This window comes from Mobula birostris, chromosome 1, assembly GCF_030028105.1.
Source record: "Mobula birostris isolate sMobBir1 chromosome 1, sMobBir1.hap1, whole genome shotgun sequence".
Lineage (NCBI taxonomy): Eukaryota > Metazoa > Chordata > Chondrichthyes > Myliobatiformes > Myliobatidae > Mobula > Mobula birostris.
The window spans coordinates 7,359,645-7,380,455 of record NC_092370.1 but is presented as its reverse complement, the minus strand read 5'-3'; the positions used below and the strand labels follow the sequence as shown (position 1 = coordinate 7,380,455).

General features: G+C 41.8%; 1 protein-coding gene across 2 annotated transcripts in view; it reads right to left on the bottom strand.

The window, feature by feature from the left end:
- tgfbr1b (transforming growth factor, beta receptor 1 b) overlaps nucleotides 1–20,811 on the bottom strand; it is a 97,095-nt gene that overhangs the window by 8,380 nt on the left and 67,904 nt on the right. For both annotated transcript variants that reach the window (XM_072252040.1, XM_072252050.1), the window contains exons 5-8: nucleotides 20,296–20,463; nucleotides 19,232–19,388; nucleotides 10,155–10,279; nucleotides 9,699–9,829 (exon numbers count right to left, since the gene is read on the bottom strand). In XM_072252040.1, coding sequence (XP_072108141.1) covers nucleotides 9,699–9,829; nucleotides 10,155–10,279; nucleotides 19,232–19,388; nucleotides 20,296–20,463 — 581 coding nt within the window. The remainder of the gene's footprint in view (nucleotides 1–9,698; nucleotides 9,830–10,154; nucleotides 10,280–19,231; nucleotides 19,389–20,295; nucleotides 20,464–20,811) is intronic.

The window sequence follows — 20,811 nt, the reverse complement described above, 5'->3', positions numbered from 1 at the left end:
CTGCCTGCTGTACTTGCATGCTTGCTTTCAGTGATTGATGTACAAGAACACCTAGATCTCGTTGTGCTTCCCCTTTTCCTAACTTGACTCCATTTAGATAATAATCTGCCTTCCCGTTCTTACCACCAAAGTGGATATCCTCACATTTATCCACATTAAACTGCATCTGCCATGCATCTGCTCACTCACCCAGCCTGTCCAAGTCACCCTGCATTCTCATAACATCCTCCTCACATTTCACACTGCCACCCAGTTTTGTGTCATCGGCAAATTTGCTAATGTTACTTTAAATTCCCTCATCTAAATCATTAGTATATATTGTAAACAGCTGCGGTCCCAGCACTGAACCCTGCGGTACCCGACTGGTCATCGCCTGCCATTCCGAAAGGGACCCGTTAATCACTACTCTTTGTTTTCTGTCAGCCAGCCAATTTTGAATCCAAAAGAGCAGTGTATGCAAGAAGACCCAAGAATCTCACAGAACTAGAAGCCTTTTGCAAGGAAGAATGGGCAAAAATCCCCCAAACAACAATTGAATAGTCATACTTTATTGATCCCGGGGGAAATTGGTTTTCGTTACAGTTGCACCATAAATAATAAATAGTAATAGAACCATAAATAGTTAAATAGTAATATGTAAATTACGCCAGTAAATTATGAAATAAGTCCAGGACCAGCCTATTGGCTCAGGGTGTCCAACCCTCCAAGGGAGGAGTTGTAAAGTTTGATGGCCACAGGCAGGAATGACTTCCTATGACGCTCAGTGCTGCACCACGGAGGAATGAGTCTCTGGCTGAATGTACTCCTGTGCCCACCCAGTACATTATGTAGTGGATGGGAGACATTGACCAAGATGGCATGCAACTTAGACAGCATCCTCTTTTCAGACACCACTGTGAGAGAGTCCAGTTCCATCCCTACAACATCACTGGCCTTACGAATGAGTTTGTTGATTCTGTTGGTATCTGCTACCCTCAGCCTGCTGCCTCAGCACACAACAGCAAACATGATAGCACTGGCCACCACAGACTCATAGAACATCCTCAGCTAAGACTCTTAGCTGGCTACAAAAAGCGTTTACAAGCTGTGATACTTGCCAAAGGGGATGTTACTAAATACTGACCATGCAGGGTGCCCAAACATTTGCTTTGGGCCCTTTTCCTTTTTTGTTATTTTGAAACTGTAGAAGATGGAAATAAAAAAGTTTTCTTGCTTAAAATATTAAAGAAATGTTTCATCTTTAACTTTATGCCTTTTGGAAATCAGTTCATCTTTTACTCGCCTAGCTATTCACAGTAACATAAATTTTGACCAGGGGCGCCCAAACTTTTGTATGCCAGAGTATATAGCTAATGTTAATAGTAGAAATTTATGTGGACTAGGAATGGTGACAGGTGAAGTTGTTCTTCCCCTTTATTTGCTGCAGTACCTGCAGGGGCATTAATTACATGGTGCACTTGAAAGATTCCAGGTAAGTTCCTGGATGAGTTTTTGCAAAAGGGAGGTCCTGTTTCCAAGTAAAGGCCCTAAACTATCTAACAGAATCAAAGTAATTTCCAGCATCGGCAGATTTTCTCTTGGCTTGTAACAGAACTGGGAACAGGTGTTTTATGCATGTTCTGATTTCCCCAACTACAAAGCTAACTGCAACTTCAATGAATTGTTCAGAAAACAAACGTAGATTGACAGGGCTCTAGAGGGTGGAGACTACATTGTATATAGCATATCCAGTAAGCAAATCCACTTCAGCAAATTTGACTACATTTAATCCTGAGAACTAACACGTGGCAAGTAAAATCTATGTTGCATTAAAAGTCAGGTTAATCATCTCCCTTTGATGTTACCAGAGTTTCCTTTAACATCTTTACCTCGGTAAGAAACTGAACTGGCCCAGCTGGAGCTTAGGAGACAACGGTGCTTAACGGCGTCTCCTTTGCTTGCATCTTCAGAAACAGCTCCATTTCCATCCTTAATATCTCTATCCTTACAGGGTTCTTTTGAAGACCTTGACCTGGAGTTACATGCTGACTTCAGCCCTTTGTGGGAATGGAACCCGCTCTCAAGGTCTCAAGACTGGCCGTTATCCGATATACCAAGGATGCAGCCTAGAAGATCAGCGCGCCTTCGGAGTTCCGGGATTTCGTGGCTCTGGAGGTGGGTGGACTCGAGGTCAGTGCCTCTGCTGGGAATCGGTGTGTTGTGTGCGACAGAAGATTGAAAGCAGCAAGCTGGCTGCTGGCTGTGTGCCTAGAGGCCTGAGTTCTTTGGGCACAGGGCTTGGAAAATGGAAATAGAATTTGCATGTAGAAATAGAGTGAAATGTGTCATTTGTGTCAAATCAAATCAGTGAGGATTGAGTTGAGGGCAGCCTGCAAGTGTTGCCACACTTCTGGTATCAACACAACATGCCCACAACTAACCCTACCTGTACATCTTCGAAAGGTGGGACAAAAATAGAGTACCTGGAAGAAACCCTTGTGATCACCGGGAGAATGTACAAGTTCCTGACAGTTGTGGGATTTGAACCCTGATCAGTGCGTGCTGGTAGTATAAACCACCAACCACTACACTACACTACTGTACTGCAAGGAGAATAAGTTACACATCTACAGGTTTAAAAATATTCCTGTCACATAATACATGAAATTGGATTTAAACTTTTAATTAGGAGTTCACACTAAGTAGCTACACTCCACCACTGAGCACATCTACACAGAGAGTTGGGGTTATGTTCTCTTCTCATTGCTGCCATCGGGAATGAGGTAAAGGAGCCTCAGGACCCACACCACCAGGTTCAGGAACAGTTATTACCCCTCAACCGTCAGGCCCTTGAACCAAAGGGAATAACTTCACTTTCCCCATCATTGAAATGCTCCCACAACCTATGGACTCACTTTCACGGACTCACCTCATGTTCTCAATATTTATCAATTGATTCATTGATTAATTAATTATCATTACTTTTTTCCTGTTCTTTTTGTATTTGCAGCTTGTTGTGTTTTGCACATTGGTTGTTTGTTCGCCCTGTTAAGTGTGGTCTTTCATTGATTCCACTATGGTTATTGGATTTAATGACCGTACCCACACAAAATAAAGAATCCCAGGGTTGTATATGGTGACATACGTACTTTAATAAGTTTACTTTGAAATTTCATAAATCTGGATTTCATCAGGTATTTCCCTGCACTAATTTTCAAGCATTAGTGTAGTGTAGAAATAAAATATGGACTTTCAGTGGCCTTTTAGTTTGATTACAGGAAAACTTAAGGTACTTGGTTGCTTTACATGACAAAAGTTTTACAATTTAGCGTAGCATTCTGATGTTAGGGTGCCTCTATTTTTGCATAAACAGAAGTACTAATCACAAGGAAGCTACTATATGGTATGGCTTCACTAAATTTCTTCAGACTTGTTTTAAAAGAACAGGACTTTGTTTTCAAATCTGATCTAACAAGGGGAACTATGTTTACTCTCCCGTCTTCCCTCTACCACACCGCCAAAGTCCTAATAGATGCCCCAGCCTGCAAGATGAATAAATATCCAAGGATTAGAAATAAGCAAAAAGGCTAAGTACTATTTGACTTAAACCAATTTTAACATTGTGTTGATTGTTTTTGTTTTTATTTAGAGAAACAGCACAGTAACAGCCCCTTCCAGCCCAATTACACCCTTGTGACCAACTAACCCCAACATCTTTGAAACATGGGAGCGAACTAGAGCACCTGTAGGAAACCCGTGCAGTCACAGGGAGAATGGGAAAGCTCCTCACAGACAGACAGAATTGAACCCGGGTGGCTGGTGCTGTAATTGTGTCACGCTAACCGCCACACTACCACGTCACTCATTCAGGAAATTCTTATTTCAGGTAAAACTATGAGAAGTATAGACAGGGTAAATACAAGCAGGCTTTTTCCACTGGGGTTGGATGGGACTACAGCAAGAGGTCATGGGTTAAGGGTGAAAGGTGAAAAGTCTGGGGAACAAGGCCGGGAACTTCTTCATTCAGAGGGTTGTGAGCATGTAGATCAAACTGCCAGCACAAGCCGTGCATGCAATTTTGATTTAAATGCTTAAGAGAAGTTTGAATAGGTATATGAATGGTAAGGGTATGGAGGGCTTTGATCTCAATGAAGATCAATGAAAGAAAGCAGTTTAAGTGGTTCGGCACAAACGAGATGGGCCAAAAGGCCTATTTCTGTGTTGTAACTCTATGACTATTAGATGACCATTTTATGTTGAATTTGGTTTCAAATTTACAATTAATGTATTGTCTAAAGTATTCCTGAATAGGGTTTAAAGAGCATCTATTGATTCAATGAACCGAACTCATGCAAACAGCTTCAAGGTCCTGTTTAAAGAAAATCCTGCGATCTGCAAATGCTAAGCTCAATAACTACTCGATACTTGCCTTAATAGGGTATCAGAAATAACCAGGTACCACATGTATAAAAAGTGAAGATAACACTATTGATTTCTGTGAAGGCACTTAAATTTGGCACAAGGAAGTACTGTAGTTCGAGGCATCACAGAATGTTGCCTCTGCCCTGCTTTTGTTCACAGTTATTAACTGACTGATCGAGTGAAGTTCTGGTCACTGCTTGATACTTGAGTTTGTGTTGCAAATAATACTTGCCACTTAACAGCCCCAGCCTGGATGTTCTCCAGCTCTCGGTACTTGCAGGCAGCAAGGGCTTCATTAGCTAAGAAAGTTGCTGATGACTAGTACTAATTAACCAGTTGGATTTGTTCTGCTCTGGGCACAAGACAGCTGGGTAGCTTTCCACATTGTCAGGTAATTGCCAAAGCTGCAACTCTAATGGAATAAACTTGGCCAGAGCACGTCTTCAACATCAACAAGAGAAAATCTGCAGAGGCTGGAAATTCAAGCAACACACACAAAATGCTGGAGGAACTCAGCAGGTCAGGCAGCATCTATGGGAAAAGATACAGTCGCTGTTTCGGGCCAAGATGAAGGGTCTCAGGCTGAAACATCGACTGTATTTTTGTCCACAGGTGCTGCCTGACCTGCTGAGGTCCTCCAGCATTTTGTGTGTTGCACATCTTCAACAAGGGATATTGGAAACTTGGTTCCAGAAGAGAGAGATATCTACAATAAATATAGGCAGCATGGAGTAAATGAGGTGTTCGAGGAATATAAAGAATGTAAAAAGAATCTTAAGAAATTAGAAAAGCTAAAGGTTACGAGGCTGATTTGGCAAGTAGGGTGAAAATAAATCCAAAAGGTTTCTACAGTTATATTAATAGCAAAAGGATAGTGAGGGATAAAATTGGTCCCTTAGAAAATCACAGTGGACAGCTATGTGTGGAACCAAAAGAGATGAGGGAGATTCTGAACAATTTATTTTCTTCGGTATTCACTAAGCAGAAGGATATTGAATTGTGTAAGGTAAGGGAAACAGGTAGGGAAGTTATGGAAACTATGATGATTAAAGAAGAGGAAATACTGGCGCTTTTAAGGAATATAAAAGTGGATAAGTCTCCGGGTCCTGACAGGATATTCCCTAGGACCTTGAGGGATGTTAGTGTAGAAATAGCAGGGGCTCTGACAGAAATATTTCAAATGTCATTAGAAACGGGATGGTGCCGGAGGAATGGTGTATTGCTCATGTTGTTCCATTGTTTAAAAAGGGTCTTAAGAGTAAACCTGGTAATTATCAGCCTGTGAGTTTGACGTCAGTGGTGGGTAAATTGATGGAAAGTATTCTTAGAGAAGGTATATATAATTATCTGGATAGACAGGGTCTGATTAGGAACAGTCAACATGGATTTGAGCGTGCTTGACAAATCTTATTGAATTTTTTGAAGAGGTTACTAGGAAAGTTGACGAGGGTAAAGCAGTGGATGTTGTCTATATGGACTTCAGTAAGGCCTTTGACAAGGTTCCACACAGAAGGTTAGTTAGGAAGGTTCAGTCGTTAGGTATTAATATTGAAGTAGTAAAATGGATTCAGCAGTGACTGGATGGGAGATGCTAGAGAGTAGTGGTGAATAACTGTTCGTCAGATTGGAGGCCGGTGACTAGTGGTGTGCCTCGGGGATCTGTACTGAGTCCAATGTTGTTTGTCATATACATTAATGATCTGGATGATGGGATGGTAAATTGGAATAGTAAGTATACAGATGATACTAAGATAGGTGGAGTTGTGGATAATGAAGTAGTTTTTCAAAGCTTGCAGAGAGATTTAGGCCAGTTAGAAGAGTGGGCTGTAAGATGGCAGATGGAGTTTAATGCTGATAAATGTGAGGTGCTACATTTTGGTAGGACTAATCAAAATAGGACATACATGGTAAATGGTAGGGCATTGAAGAATGCAGTAGAACAGAGGGATCTAGGAATAATGGTGCATAGTTCCCTGAAGGTGCAATCTCATGTGGATAGGGTGGTGAAGAAAGCTTTTGGTATGCTGGCCTTTATAAAACAGAGCATTGAGTATAGGAGTTGGGGTGTATGTTAAAATTGTACAAGGCATTGGTAAGGCCAAATTTGGAGTATTGTGTACAGTCTGGTCACCAAATTATAAGAAAGATGTCAACAAAATAGAGAGAGTACAGAGGAGATTTACTAGAATGTTACCTGGATTTCAGCACCTTAGTTACAGAGAAAGGTTGAACAAGTTGGGTCTTTATTCTTTGGAGCGTAGAAGGTTGAGGGGGGACTTAAAAGAGGTATTTAAAATTATGAGGGGGACAGATAGAGTCGACGTGGCTAGGCTTTTTCCACTGACAGTAGGGGAGATTCAAACAAGAGGACATGAGTTGAGAGTTAGGGGGCAAAAGTTTAGGGGTAACATGAGGGGGAACTTCTTTATTCAGAGAGTGGTAGCTGTGTGGAACGAGCTTCCAGCAGAAGTGGTTGAGGCAGGTTTGATGTTGTCATTTAAAGTAAAATTGGATAGCTATATGGACAGGAAAGGAATGGAGGGTTATGTGCTGTGTGCAGGTCGGTGGGACTAGGTGAGAGTAAGTGTTCGGCACAGACTAGAAGGGCCGAGATGGCCTGTTTCTGTGCTATAATTGTTACTTGGTTACATTACCCATTCTGTTTTTTTAAAAATCTAGTATACAAAGGAGTATCTTGCTATCACGAGCAATAAACCAAACTGATTGCTGATTGGCTTCTATGACAACAGGGGACAGACCTGCAGACTTTACACACTTTAAGCTATGCCTTTGCACTCAGTGACTCCACCATAACAGAGACAGAGGATGTGATGCCTTCTTTTACTAAAGGACAAGGTGTGAGAGAAATGCAGTTAATGGGATTATCTAGCTTACCTATAGTATGCTGATCTCTACTTGTTAGCACCTTATTCTGAAGAGAACATCTATTGCCTTCTGTAGGTCTCTACATGCTCGAAGGATTGATCAAATGCCCAATGGTGACAGCAGAGTGGGCATGCCAGACCAAGAGGTTACAGACTGAGTATGTGGTACTGCTGCTGTTGGCCACAGAATGCATAGGATCCAGATGTAGGAACTCCAAAATCTTCTCCAAATTTATCTGATTTACTATGAATGTACATGATGGGCACCATCAAACGTGAAGGACAGCATTTTGCCTCTACAACAGTCAATGGGAGAGGTCCATGGCATTGAAAAAGATTGGGAACCCTTGCCCTACAAGAATAAATGGATAATTGAGAGGTTATCCACTTTGGTGGCAAGAACAGGGAAACAGATTATTATCTGAATGGTGGCTGATTAGGAAAAGGGGAGATGCAACGAGACCTAGGTGTCATTGTACTCCAGTCATTGAAAGTGGGCATGCAGGTACAGCAGGCAGTGAAAAAGGCGAATGGTGTGCTGGCATTCATAGCAAGAGGATTCGAGTACAGGAGCAGGGAGGTACTACTGCAGTTGTACAAGGCCTTGGTGAGACCACACCTGGAGCATTGTGTGCAGTTTTGGTCCCCTAATCTGAAGAAAGACATTCTTGCCATAGAGGGAGTACAAAGAAGGTTCACCAGATTGATTCCTGGGATGGCAGGACTTTCATATGATGAAAGACTGGATCGACTAGGCTTGTATTCTCTGGAATTTAGAAGATTGAGGGGGATCTTATTGAAATGTATAAAATTCTAAAGGGATTGGACAGGCTAGATGTTGGAAGATTATTCCTGATGTTGGGGAAGTCCAGAACGAGGGGTCACAGTTTGAGGATAAAGGGGAAGCCTTTTAGGACCGAGATTAGGAAAAACTTCTTCACACAGAGAGTGGTGAATCTGTGGAATCCTCTGCCACAGGAAACAGTTGAGGCCAGTTCATTGGCTATATTTAAGAGGGAGTTAGATATGGCCCCTGTGGCTAAAGAGATCAGGGGGTGTGGGGGGGAAGGCTGGTACAGGGTTCTGAGTTGGATGATCAGCCATGATCATACTGAATGGCGGTGCAGGCTCGAGGGGCTGAATGGGCTACTCCTGCACCTATTTTCTATGTTTCTAAGAAGCACCACTTTGTACTGCTGTAACTGTTTTGGATGGGTACCACGACAACCAGTAAACATGCCAAAGATAACCAAGCATGTCCTCTTTCCTTTGCATCACCTACAGACCACTGCTGCCCTAAATGCCAACAGTTTAACAAAGGTCCTCCATCTCTGGTGGTGTTCAGGGCTTCCTTCATCATGTCAGTCACTGTCAGTCATGCAAGTTGCAGGGGGTGGAGACTCAGGAATACCGTCTCACTCAGATATAGGATTTTTCATTGCTGTTTTTGTCATAGTTTTGTTTTATCCTGTTTTGCTCAGGGTTGTTAGCCCTGAGCTGAACGCCTGAAACCTGGAGACTCCTTTGCATTAGTTCTCTGAACTGCTGTCGTTGAATTTGAATGCCTGTCCAAGATTATTAATCCCAGCCTTAGCATACCCACCTTGGAGCTACACTCCACCATTTACCTAGAAGATAGAATATTACAGCACAGTTCAGGTCCTTCAGCCCAATGCTGTGCCAAATTTTTAACCTATTCAATCTAACCCTTTCCTTGCATTCATGAGCAAAGAGTCTCTTAAACGTGCCCAACGTGTCTGCCTCTACCAACACCCCAGGGTGCTCTAGGGGCTTTCCTCAAAAACATTCTTTATCCCTGCAATTAACATTTCAACCATTTGGAAAATAACTTAGTTACAGCTAGTGGGGAAGGCCATAACACCTTTGTGGGACTAGGATAGCAGGCAGACACATCTTTCTTTCTGCTAATGCTGTTTTAACATTAGAGTGAAAATTCTTTGAGTAAAAACAAACTGCTTCAGTACAGCATCGATCACAATATCCATGAACTACACTTTTGAACACCAATGATCTTTGGTTCAAATTTCTGTGCACAAATACACAAATTAAAGATTGAGAATAATACTAAAGCAACACACACAAAAACCTGAGGTCAACTGGTGAGGCAGCATCAACAGAGAGGAAAAGTAGTCCACATTTCGGACTGAGACCCCTCTTCTGGAGAATAATACCTTTTCAGACTAACAACAAACAGCTACCGTTGATTTGAGAGAGAGAATAATTTAGATATGAACTCCAATTGTACAAACTTAATGCACAAAAGAGGGATACTACAGGAATAAGGCAGAAGAACTGAAGCTAGTTAAGATCTTTTATCAATGGAATGTTCTAACCACATACCATTATGATGGATCTTAAACATAAATAATTTACATTTACAAGTTGGGTTACCTCACAACTTTGCCATCGGTTAGGAATGTTTGGCCTTAGTTTCTGCTCACACACCACTTTCCTCATTTCCTCAATCGAAGGGTCTGAAGGTACTAGGTCATAGTAAGGTAGCTGATAGTCCTCATGAATACCTAAAACAAGGCCACATGGAACTTAAAGATCTGTGTTTCACAATTCATAAATACATGAAAATAAAAGACAAACGAGAATATCACAAGTATTAAGAGACTAATCAAGAATCTGGGCTGCACTGTAGTTATCTTGCTAAAATTATAATCACTTGTACACCAGAAAAGTGGCAAATCAGTAAGTTTTCCACAACATAACTCAAAGTGGTCATCAAGATGAAAAAATGTAAATATCTATTTCAGCAACCAGTCAGAATTGCACATGCAGAGAATCAGAATAAAACAAAATCTCTACCCTAAACGTCAGGACAAGTTGGACATTACTTACCACCAACTGAACATCTTCGTGCTATTTCCCAAAATACTAAGCCCATGGCATAGATATCTGCTCTTTTAAACGACTCAAAATGTTTCATGTTTATGGAATCATCGAGAACCTCTGGAGCCATGTATCTGGTGGAAAAGAGGATGCAATGCTATAAAGCTCTCAATGCAAACCAGCATTTCAAATAAAGCTAAGCTGCTGATTTTCACTCTACATATGATACAGCTGCTCTGGAATTGCTAATGGATGTTTGAGAAGATAATAAGGAAGGAACAGAGTCCCTCAGGTTTCCCTGGGATTCAGAAAGATTAGGGTAGATCCACTACCTAGAGTCAACATCCCACAAAATTCATATATTGCACAAATCCTTTTCAGTCCTATACCTACTAGGCTATCCTTGAATGCACCCAATGGCTGAAATTCCAGCCTTCTAGGATAAATATTGACGATTCACAATCAAAAACTCCTCCTCTCAAGTATTTTAATACCATCCAGAGACCACACTTATTATTCTAGATGCTCAGTTTAAGGGAATATTTATATTGTACCTGCCAATTCATCTCAGAACTTCGCATGTTTCAACGTAATTATCTAAACTCTACGGTGTTCAGCACTATTCTCTTCAATGCGTCCCCAGAGAACACCTCCACCTCAGAAATCATCTAGTGAACTTATACCGTACCTTTTCCAAGGCTCACATGCATCTGCAATTTCAACTTAATTATAACTTAACTGCAATCACAAATTTTACCTGCAAAGAAAATTCCTATTCTGCTTTTTATTATAAGACAAGTAAATTTACCTTTTCCCACACCCAATTTCCTCTGGGACATTTATTGGACACCATGTAGCCTGTCCGTCTACACAAGGCCATAAGATAAAGAAGCAGAATTAGGCCATTTCGCCAATTGAGCCTGCCCTGCCACTCCATCATGGTCAATCAATTTCCCTCTCAGCCCAACCTCCTGCCATCTGCCCGTATGCCTTCATGCCCCAACTAATCAAGAATCTATCAACTCTGCCTTAAATATACCTAATGACTTGGCCGCCACAGCCATCTGGGGCAACAAATTCCACAGATTCACCACTCTCTGGCTAAAGAAATTCCTCTTCATCTCCTTTCTAAGAGGACATCCCTCCATTCCGAGGCTGTGCCCGCTAGTCTTACACTCCCCCAAAGAAAACAACTTCTCCACACCCACTCTATTTCCGCCTTTCAACATTTGATAGGTTTCAATGAGATTCCCCCCTCATTCTTCTGAATTCCAGTGAGCACAGGCCCAGAGCCATCAATCACTCCTCATACGATAAGCCTTTCAATCCCAAAATCACTTCCTTTGGTTCAACATCTTGTTGCAGAGACAGTAATCTTCGCAATTTGTGCAGCAGCAGTAAACTTAACCTGGTGTAACTTGATAGACATATAATCAATCTATCCATAATACATACATCTTATGTATATTTATGGTAGCTTTTATTATTGTGTCATCTATCTTTTGAGAGTTTTTTGCATGCATCAGATCCATAGTAACAATTACCTTGTTCTTACACTTGTGTACAGGAAATTACATTAAATAATCATGAAATTTTAAATATGCACCGCCATTTACAAAATGCAACGAGCTACAAACCAAGCACTGATCCGTCTACCAGATCTCTGAGGACAGCCTGGCAACTGGGGACATCACCTTTATTCTTGTTCTTTTTTTGGACTTAACCAAAGTTCTAGTTACACTAATGCATGACCTGCAGCATCAAGAGCATTTGTTTTATATAACTCATCATTTCTTTACAGTAACGGAAACCACTCTCAGGGTCTCACGACCAGACGCTTTTTGACATCCCAAGGACACGGCCTGGAAGACTAGAATGCCTTCAGGTGCTGGATTTTTGCGGCTCTGGAGAAGGGCTGATTCAAGGTCTGTGCCCTTGACTGAGGTGTCGCAGGAGAACACGGAGCATCGGGAGCAGCTGGTTAGCTGCCGTGGGCTGTGTGTCCAGAGACCTAAGCTCTCCGGGCGCAGAGCTCAGAAAAAGCGACGCAACAGACTTTTAACATCAAATCAGCAGCTTTTAACATCAGTTGTTTGTTATGTCTCCCCTTTTGCTATGAAATGGGGACACCTTTTTTTCCCTCATTAGGGAGAGAGAGACCCCGTAGTATGTTGAATTACCAGGTGAACGAGTAGTCTTTGGGGTACCAAGTCTGTGTCTTTGCTGCATGCTTGAGTGCTCGGTGGAAGGCACCAATGCTTTTTTGCTGGTGGTTGGGGAGGTGGAGCCATTGCCTTGCTGCTACTTGTGCATGGGAGAGGGGAGGCTTTGGGTTTCCAACATTTATTTGTCATTCATTCTTTGGGGCACTCCTGTTTTTGTGGAGGCTCGCAATGAAAAAGAATTTCAGGATGTATATTATATACATTTCTCTGACATCAACTGTACCTGCTTAAACCTACCATCATCTTGTGCCAGGTTGTATAACAAGGGCCATCATGGTCTAGGATTATTCTGGGCAAATCTTGGTTTGCCATTGCCTTCTTTTGGGCAATGTTTTTACAAGATGGGTGACCTCAGCCATTATCAGAGATTGTCTGCTTGGTGTCAGTGGTCGCATAACCAGGACTTGTGATATGTACCGGCTGCTCAGACGACCATCCACCACCTGCTCCCATGGTTTCACGTGACCGTGATCGGGGGCTAAGCAGGTGCTACATCTTGCACAAGGGTGACATGCAGGCTAGTGGAGGCAAGGAGCGCCTTAACCTCCTTTGATAGAGATATATCTCCACTTCACCACCCATTTATAAAACCAACGTAATCAAACGCTTGCTTTGAACATCCAGATATATTGCACCCACAATATCCAATTTGCCAGCTTGACATGCTGCAAATGCAATGTTGTGATCCCGTTATTTAACAACAAAGAACTATAAACTAAATACAGTAAGAGGCTATGAATGTTCACAACAATAACAAGAAATTTTATTAAGTGCTTAATATGGAACTTTATGCACCCATTACAAGATGGCCCAAATGAGTTCTGGTCTTTTGGGTGAGGATTTAAGAACAGAAGCTTGAATGTATGCCCCCAACATTGAAATGTTCCCATAACCAAAGGACTCACTTTCAAGGACTTTTCATCTCATGTTCTCCATATTTATTGTTTATTTATTATTATTTCTTTATGTTTTTGCACAATTTGGGGGAACTTCACTCAGAGGGTGGTGCAAGTGTTGAACAAGCTGCCAACAAAAGTGCTGGATTAAAGTTTGATTTTAATATGTTAGTGAAATTTGGACATGGATGGGAGGGGTACTATTACAGATTGTCAGGAATGATGTTGTGACCATCACTGAATCGTAGTTGAAGGATGGTTGTAGTTGGGAGCTGTATGTCCAAGGTTACACATTGTATCAGAAGGATAGGAAGGTAGCAGAGTGAGTGGTGTGGCTCTGCTGATAAATGGCATCAAATCAGTAGAAAGGTGTGACATAGGATCGGAAGATGTTGAATCCTTGTGGATTCAGTTGAGAAACTGCAAGGGTAAAAGGACCCCGATGGCAGTTATATACAGGCCTCCCAACAGTAGCTAGGATGGGGACCATGGATTAAAACAAGAAATAGAAAAGGCGTGTCAAAAGGGCAATATTATGACAGTCATGGGAGATTTCAACATGCACGTCAATTGGAAAAATGAGGTGGTAATGGATCTTAAGAGAGTGAATTTGTTGAATGCCTATGGGATGACTGTTTAGAGCAGTTTGTCATTGCGCCTACTTGGGGATCAGTTATACTGCATTGGGTGTTATGCAAAGAACCGGGGGTGATTAGGGAGCTTAAGGTAAAAGAACCAGTGATCACAATATGAGTGGGTTCATCTTGAAATTTGATAGGGAGAAAGTGAAGTCTGACATAGCAGTATTTCAGTGGAGTAAAGGAAATTACAGAGGCATGAGAGAGGAGTTGGCCAAAGTAAATTGGAAGGAGATGTCGGCAGGGATGACAGCAGAGCAGCAAGGCATAAGTTTTGGGGAAAAATGAGGAAGGTGCAGGACAGATGTATTCCAAAAGCAAAGAAATACTTAAATGGCAAAATAGTACAACTGTGGCTGACAAGGGATGTCAAAGCTAATGTAAAAGCAAAACAGACAGCATACAAGGCAAAAAAATTAGTGGAAAGACAGAGGATTTGGAAGCTTTTAAAACCCTACAGAAAGCAACTAAACAAATCATTAGGAGGGAAAAGATGAAATATGAAAGCAAGCTGGTAACAATATCAAAGTGGACAGTAAAAGCTTCTCCCCAAGTATGTAAAAAATAAAAGAGAGTTGAGAGTGGATATAGGACTGCTAAAAAATAAGGCCGGATAAATAATAATGGGGGACAAGGAGATGGCTGATGAACTAAATGAATATTGTGCATCAGTCTTCACTGTGAAAAACACTAGCAGTGTGCCAGATGTTGAAGGTTATGAGGGAAGAGAAATGAGTGCAGTTACTGTTACAAGGGAGAAGGAGCTCTAAAAGCTGAGTGACCTAAGGGTACATAAGTCACCCGGACCAGAGGAACTGCACCCTAGGGTTCTGAAAGAGGTAGCGGTAGAGATTATGGAGGCTTTAGTAATGATCTTTCAAAAATCATTGGACTCTAGCATGGTGACTGGAAAATTGCAAATATCACTCCATTCTTTAAGAAAGGAGGATGACAGCAGAAAAGAAATTATTGACCTGTTAGCCTGAGCTCAGTGGTTGGGAAGATGTCAGAGTCAATTGTTAAGGATGACGCTATGGAGTATTTGGTGACACAGGACAAGACAGGACAAAGTCAGCGTGGTCTTGCACCTGCAGGAATTCTTTGAGCAGACTATAAGTAGGATAGATAAAGGGGATGCAGTGAATGTTGTATATTTGGGTTTTCATAAGGCCTTTGACAAGGTGCCAGACATGAGGCTACTTACCAAGTTAAGAACCCATGGTATTACTGGCATGATTTGCTGATTGGCAGGAGGCAGCGAGTGGGAATCGAAGGATCCTTGTCTGGTTGGCTGTCAGTGACTAGTGATGTTCCGCAGGGGTCAGTGTTGGGACTGCTTCTTCTAACACTATATATCACTGTATTTGCCACTTTCTTGCCCAAGCTACTAATCTAATTCTTTCTGCAGTCTGCCTCTTTCCTCAACACTATCTGCCCTTCCACCAATCTTCGTATCATCTGCAAACTTGGTAACAAGGCCATCTATTCTGTCATCTAAATTAAATACAATGTAGGAAAATGCATGGTCATGCACTTTGAGTAGAAATAAATGTGCAGACTATTTTCTAAACGGGGAGAAAATCCAAAAATATGAGATGCAAAGGGACTTGGGAGTCCTTGTGCAGGGATGTGATGCTGAGGCTTTATAAGGTACTGGTGAAGCCTCATCTTGAATATTGTGAACAGTTTTGGGCCCCTCATCTTAGAAAAGATGTGCTAGCATTTGAGAGGGTTCAGAGGAGGTTTGCTAGGATGATTCTGGGAATGAAAGGGTTATCATACAAAGAATGATTGATGGCTGTGGGTCTGTACTAACTGCAATTTAGATGAATGATGGGGGGGATCTCACTGAAACCTTTCAAATGTTGAAAGGCCTAAACAGAGTAGACGTGGAAAGGATGTTTCCCATGGTGGGAGAGTCCAGGACAAGAGGGCACAGCCTTAGGATAGAGGGGCGCCCTTTCAAAACAGAGATGCAGAAAAAATTCTTTAGCCAAAAGGTGGTGAATTTGTGAAATTTGTTGCGACATGCAGCTGTGGAGGCCAGGTCGTTGGGTGTATTTAAAGTAGAGATTGACAGGTTCTTGATTGGACATGGCATCAAAGGTTACATGGTAGATATGGAAAGGATGTTTCCCATGGTAGAGGAGTCTAGGACAAGAGAGCACAGCCTCAGGATAGAGGGGTGTCCATTTAAAACAGAGGGTGGTAAATTTGTGGAACTTATTACCACAGGCAGCTGTGGAAGTCAGGTCATTGGGTGTATTTAAGGCAGAACTTGATAGGTTCCTGTTTGGACGTGGCATCAAAGTTTATGGGGAGAAGGCTGGGGAGTGGGGCTGAGGAGGAGGATAAATGGATCAGCCATGATTAAATGGCAGAGCAGATTCGATGGGCCAAATGGCCTAATTCTGCTCCAATGTCTTATGGCATGCAGGGCTGTGGTCAGGGTGCAGGTCAATGGGAGTAAGCAGATTAATGGTCCAGAATGGACTAGATAGACCAACAGGCCTGTTCCTGTGCTGTAGTGTTCTGTGATTCCATGATGCTTTGGAGAGGGTACAGAGGAGATATATCAGGATGTTGCCTGGATTAGAAAGCATGCCTTATGAGGAAACATTGAGTGACCTAGATTTCTCTTTGGAGCAACTTCGGAAGAGAGGCAGTTTGATAAATTGATTAAATTGAGAGGTGCAGAGTAGACTTTTTTGCCTAATACCATAGGACATCTGTTTAATCCGAGTGGAGGAAGGTTTAGGGGAGATGTTATAGGGAAGTCTTTTAGTTTATAATACAAAGTGGTGGATGGTGGTAGAGGTGGACACAAAAGGAACATTAAAAGATTCTAAGGCAGCCAATCAGATGTAAGAAAATTGGAGAGCTATAGGTTCTGTAGATCAAGAGTTAGATTAATCTTGAAATATGTTTATATAGATTGGCCCAACATCATGGACCATAGGGCCCGCTCTGTTCTATGTCTTACATCACCAAAGATTCTTGCAAACTTCTACAGATGAATGGTGGAGAGCACTTAGAATGGCTCCATTGCAGTATGAAGACTCCAATACAAAGGATTCAAAAAGGTTTGCCGGGTGTTGTCAACTCAGCCAGCTCCATCACAAGCACAGCAACCCTCACCACCGAGGACATCTTCAACAGCTGGGGCCTCAGCACAGCATCCGTCACTAAGGACCCTCACCATCGGCACAATCCCGCTTCTCATTATACCATCAGCCTGAAGATCCCACACTCAACACTTTAGGAGAGGATCCAGTGGAGGTTCATGAAAGTGATCCCAGGAATGAAAGGATTAACATGTGACAAGTGTTTGATAGCTCTGGACCTGTACTCACTGTAGTTTAGAAGAATGGCGGGGGGGGGAAGACTCTCACTGAAACCTATTGAATATTAAAAGGCCTAGATAAAGTGGAGGTGGACAGGATGTTTCCTATAGTGGGGAGTCTAGGACCCGAGAGCACAGCCTCAGAATAGAAGGACATTCCTTTGGAACACAGAATAGGTGGAATTTCTTTTGCCAGAGGCTGGTAAATCTCTGGAATTCATTGACACACACTGCTGTGGAGGCCAAGTCATTGAGTATATTTAAAGCGGAGGTTGATTAGTAATGGTGTCAAAGGTTATGGGGAGAGGGCAAGAGGATGGGGTTGAGAGGGATAATCAAATGGTGGAACTCGATGGGCCAAATAGCCTAATTCTGCCCCTATGACTTAAGGTCTAACAGCTTCTTCCCCTCTGCTATCAGATTTCCGAATGGCCCATGAACAGTAACTCATTATTCCTCCTCTTGCACTCGTTACTTTGCATTATATAGTAATTTTATGTTCATGCATTGAACTTGTGCACAGAACAAATGGCACATCATAAAACTGTGATAATAAACTTCATTCCTACATTCATCAGCAAGCAATTTATTACACATGCCAACAATTTAGATTAGTCCCAATTTAAAACATTTGCTCTGCTTCCCAGACAGTAATAGCTAAGCTCGTGGTGCCAACCACTTGGGAAAAGAACACTTCGGCACAGACTTGATGGGCTGAAGGGCCTGTTTCTGTGCTGTAGTTCTCTATGAAGTCTCAAGCCCACTTAGCACGTGAAAAGAAAGGAAGCTGGTGTATAAAATAACCAGGTGTAGTGTAAATAAAACAAATAACAAAGATTAACTGCTTGAAAAGAATAGCAAGTCTTTTCAAACTGTGGGAGCGTAGCAGTTAGCATGACGCTACTACACCTTGGGATGTCAGAATTTGGAGTTCAATTCCAGTGCCGTCAGTAAGGAGTTTGTACATTCTTTGTGACCGTGTGAGTTTCCTCCAGGTGCTCCGGTTTCCTCCCACCAGTCTAAAGAAGTTCCGGTTGGTAGGTTAATAGTTCATTACCACCATTGTAAATAGTCCCATGGTTAGGTTAGGGTTGCTGAGTGCTGCAGCTCATTGGGCTAGAAGGGCCTGTTCTGTGCTGTCTAGCTAAAATTTTAAAAAAGGCAAACAGACCAATGCATTCCAAGTACAAATGTGTCAAAGGATGAAGAATGGATTTTACATTTCAGTCCACCCCCACCCCTGCCATTCAATGTAGGCAAAATAGAGAACTCAGGAAAAGGAAGATATTAAGGGGCAAAAACAGAAACAAAACACGTCACTCAAACATGATTCCAGATTGATCTTTGCCTCAATAGACTGCAATGCTACACTAATAGGCCCTCTTACCTCTGCGCTGAGTGACAAACGTACTTGCATTTATATTGCGCTTTGAATGTTGGAAAATGAACCACAACATTCCACTGAAACATAGACCAACATTCAAAGTTCAAATTATATTTATTACCAAAGTACGTATATGTCACCATCTACAACTCCCAAGGTTCATTCTCTCACAGGCACTCACAGTAAAACAAAGAAATACAGTAGAATCAATGAAAAACTACACAAAACAACTGACAAGCAATTGATGTGCAAACAAAGACAAACTATGCAAATACATAAAAAAATAAAACTGAGAACACGAGTTGTAGAGTCTTGAAGCAAGTCCAGTGTAGCATTCAGAGCCAAAAGGGGCTTAAAACAGAATACCTGCCCAAAAGCTGAGTCAAAGAAATAGTTTTAGAGTAAATGTTAGCGGCAAGACCTGAAAAGACACAAGGAATTTTAAATACTCATGTAGAATTCTATAATTTGAAGGAATGGTGCTCTTTGGAGAAAACTGTCACATATTGTTCTCCAGTTAAAATGCACACCTACAGCTTTTAGTTTGATTATTTCATAAAAAAAACATACAATAAGTGTAGAATATCAATATCAATTTACCTTTTTGTTCCCACTCTGTGATTTGGAGCAATATCAATCGTATCTGTGGCTGAGTCATGCCTTACTGCCAACCCTAAATCTGCAATGCAGCAAGTTCCATTCTTCTTTACTAGAATGTTTTTTGATTTAAGGTCTCTGTGTGCAATGGCAGGTTTTCCTACAGAAGGAAAAATTTCCATGTGAATAAGAAAACAGGGTTGAAGCAAGGATTTGTATGATTTGGACTAATTTGTCAAACACTTTAGTGCCATCAGAGAAGGATTCGTAAGTTTATTTACAAAAAATATCTTTCATGCATTTTGGTATTTAATCCTCAATCTCAAAACCCAGAAGTATATTAAACACAACAGATTCTGCAGATCCAGAGCAACACACACAATATGCAGGAGGAACTTTGCAGGTCAGGCAGCCTCTATAATGAGGAATAAACGGTCGACGTTTCAGGCCAAGACCCTTCTTCAGGACTGGAAAGGAGGGGGGAAGAAGCGGACTAACAAGGTGGGGGAGAGGAAGCAGTACAAGTTAGGCGATGGATGAAGCCAGGTGGATGAACAAAGAAGCTAGGTGGTGGTAAGTGGAAAAGGGCTGAAGAAAGAATCTGATAAGAAGGGAGAGTGGACTATAGAAAAAGGGAAAGGATGAGGGTAACCAGATGGGCAGGTAAGGAGAAAAGGGGAAAGAGGGGAAGAGGAAAAAAAAGAGATGGGCAAGGGGGAGTGGAATTACTGAAAATTAGAGAAGTCGATGCTCATGCCACGTGAGTGGAAGGTGGGTGAGAGTGGCGGGGGGGTTTGGCATATGAAGGAAGAAGCTGGGAGATGATAGGTGGAAGAGGTAAAGGGCTGAGGGAGGAATCGAATAGGAGTGGACCACGAGAGAAAGTGGAGGAGGGGCACTGGGCAAGGTGATAGGCAGGTGAGAAGAGAAAAGTGAAGTTGATGAGCAGAGTGGGGAATTGAAAAAGATGGTCTCTGTTATAAGGTGTTCTTATAAAACAATGTTCATTTTCTTCACTTGCATCACTTAGCCATCAGAAAACAAACAATACAAATGTGTGTTCTTACCTTGTGTACCAACAATTTCCATATGCAAGTGTGCAAGTCCACTGGCTGTAGAAAGTGCCAGTTTAATCATTCCTTCCACAGTAACAGTGTACCTGTTCAAGTAGTCAAAAAGGGAACCATGCTCATGATAATCTGATACCAGCCACAGCTGCGTCCAGGTCCCATTATCTTAAAGGGAAAGAAAAACATCAACAAATGTAATTAGTTCATACAGTTCAAGCATTCCAAAACAGCACAAGAAAACATTGTTATTCCATAAGAGAATATTGTTCCTTATCATCATACAATTGTCCAAATTATTCCACAAAATCTCTAATACAGTCACTCACATCTATAGGCAAAACAAACATTGTCATCATTTAAGAGAAGTTTGGACAGGTTTGGATAGTAGTAGTATGGAGGGTTTTGGTCTCAGTGCAGGTCGATGGGAGTTGGTGGTTTAAATAGTTCGGCACAGACTAGATGAGCTGAAGAACCTTTTTCTGTGCTGTAGTACTCTATGACTATTCAAGGACA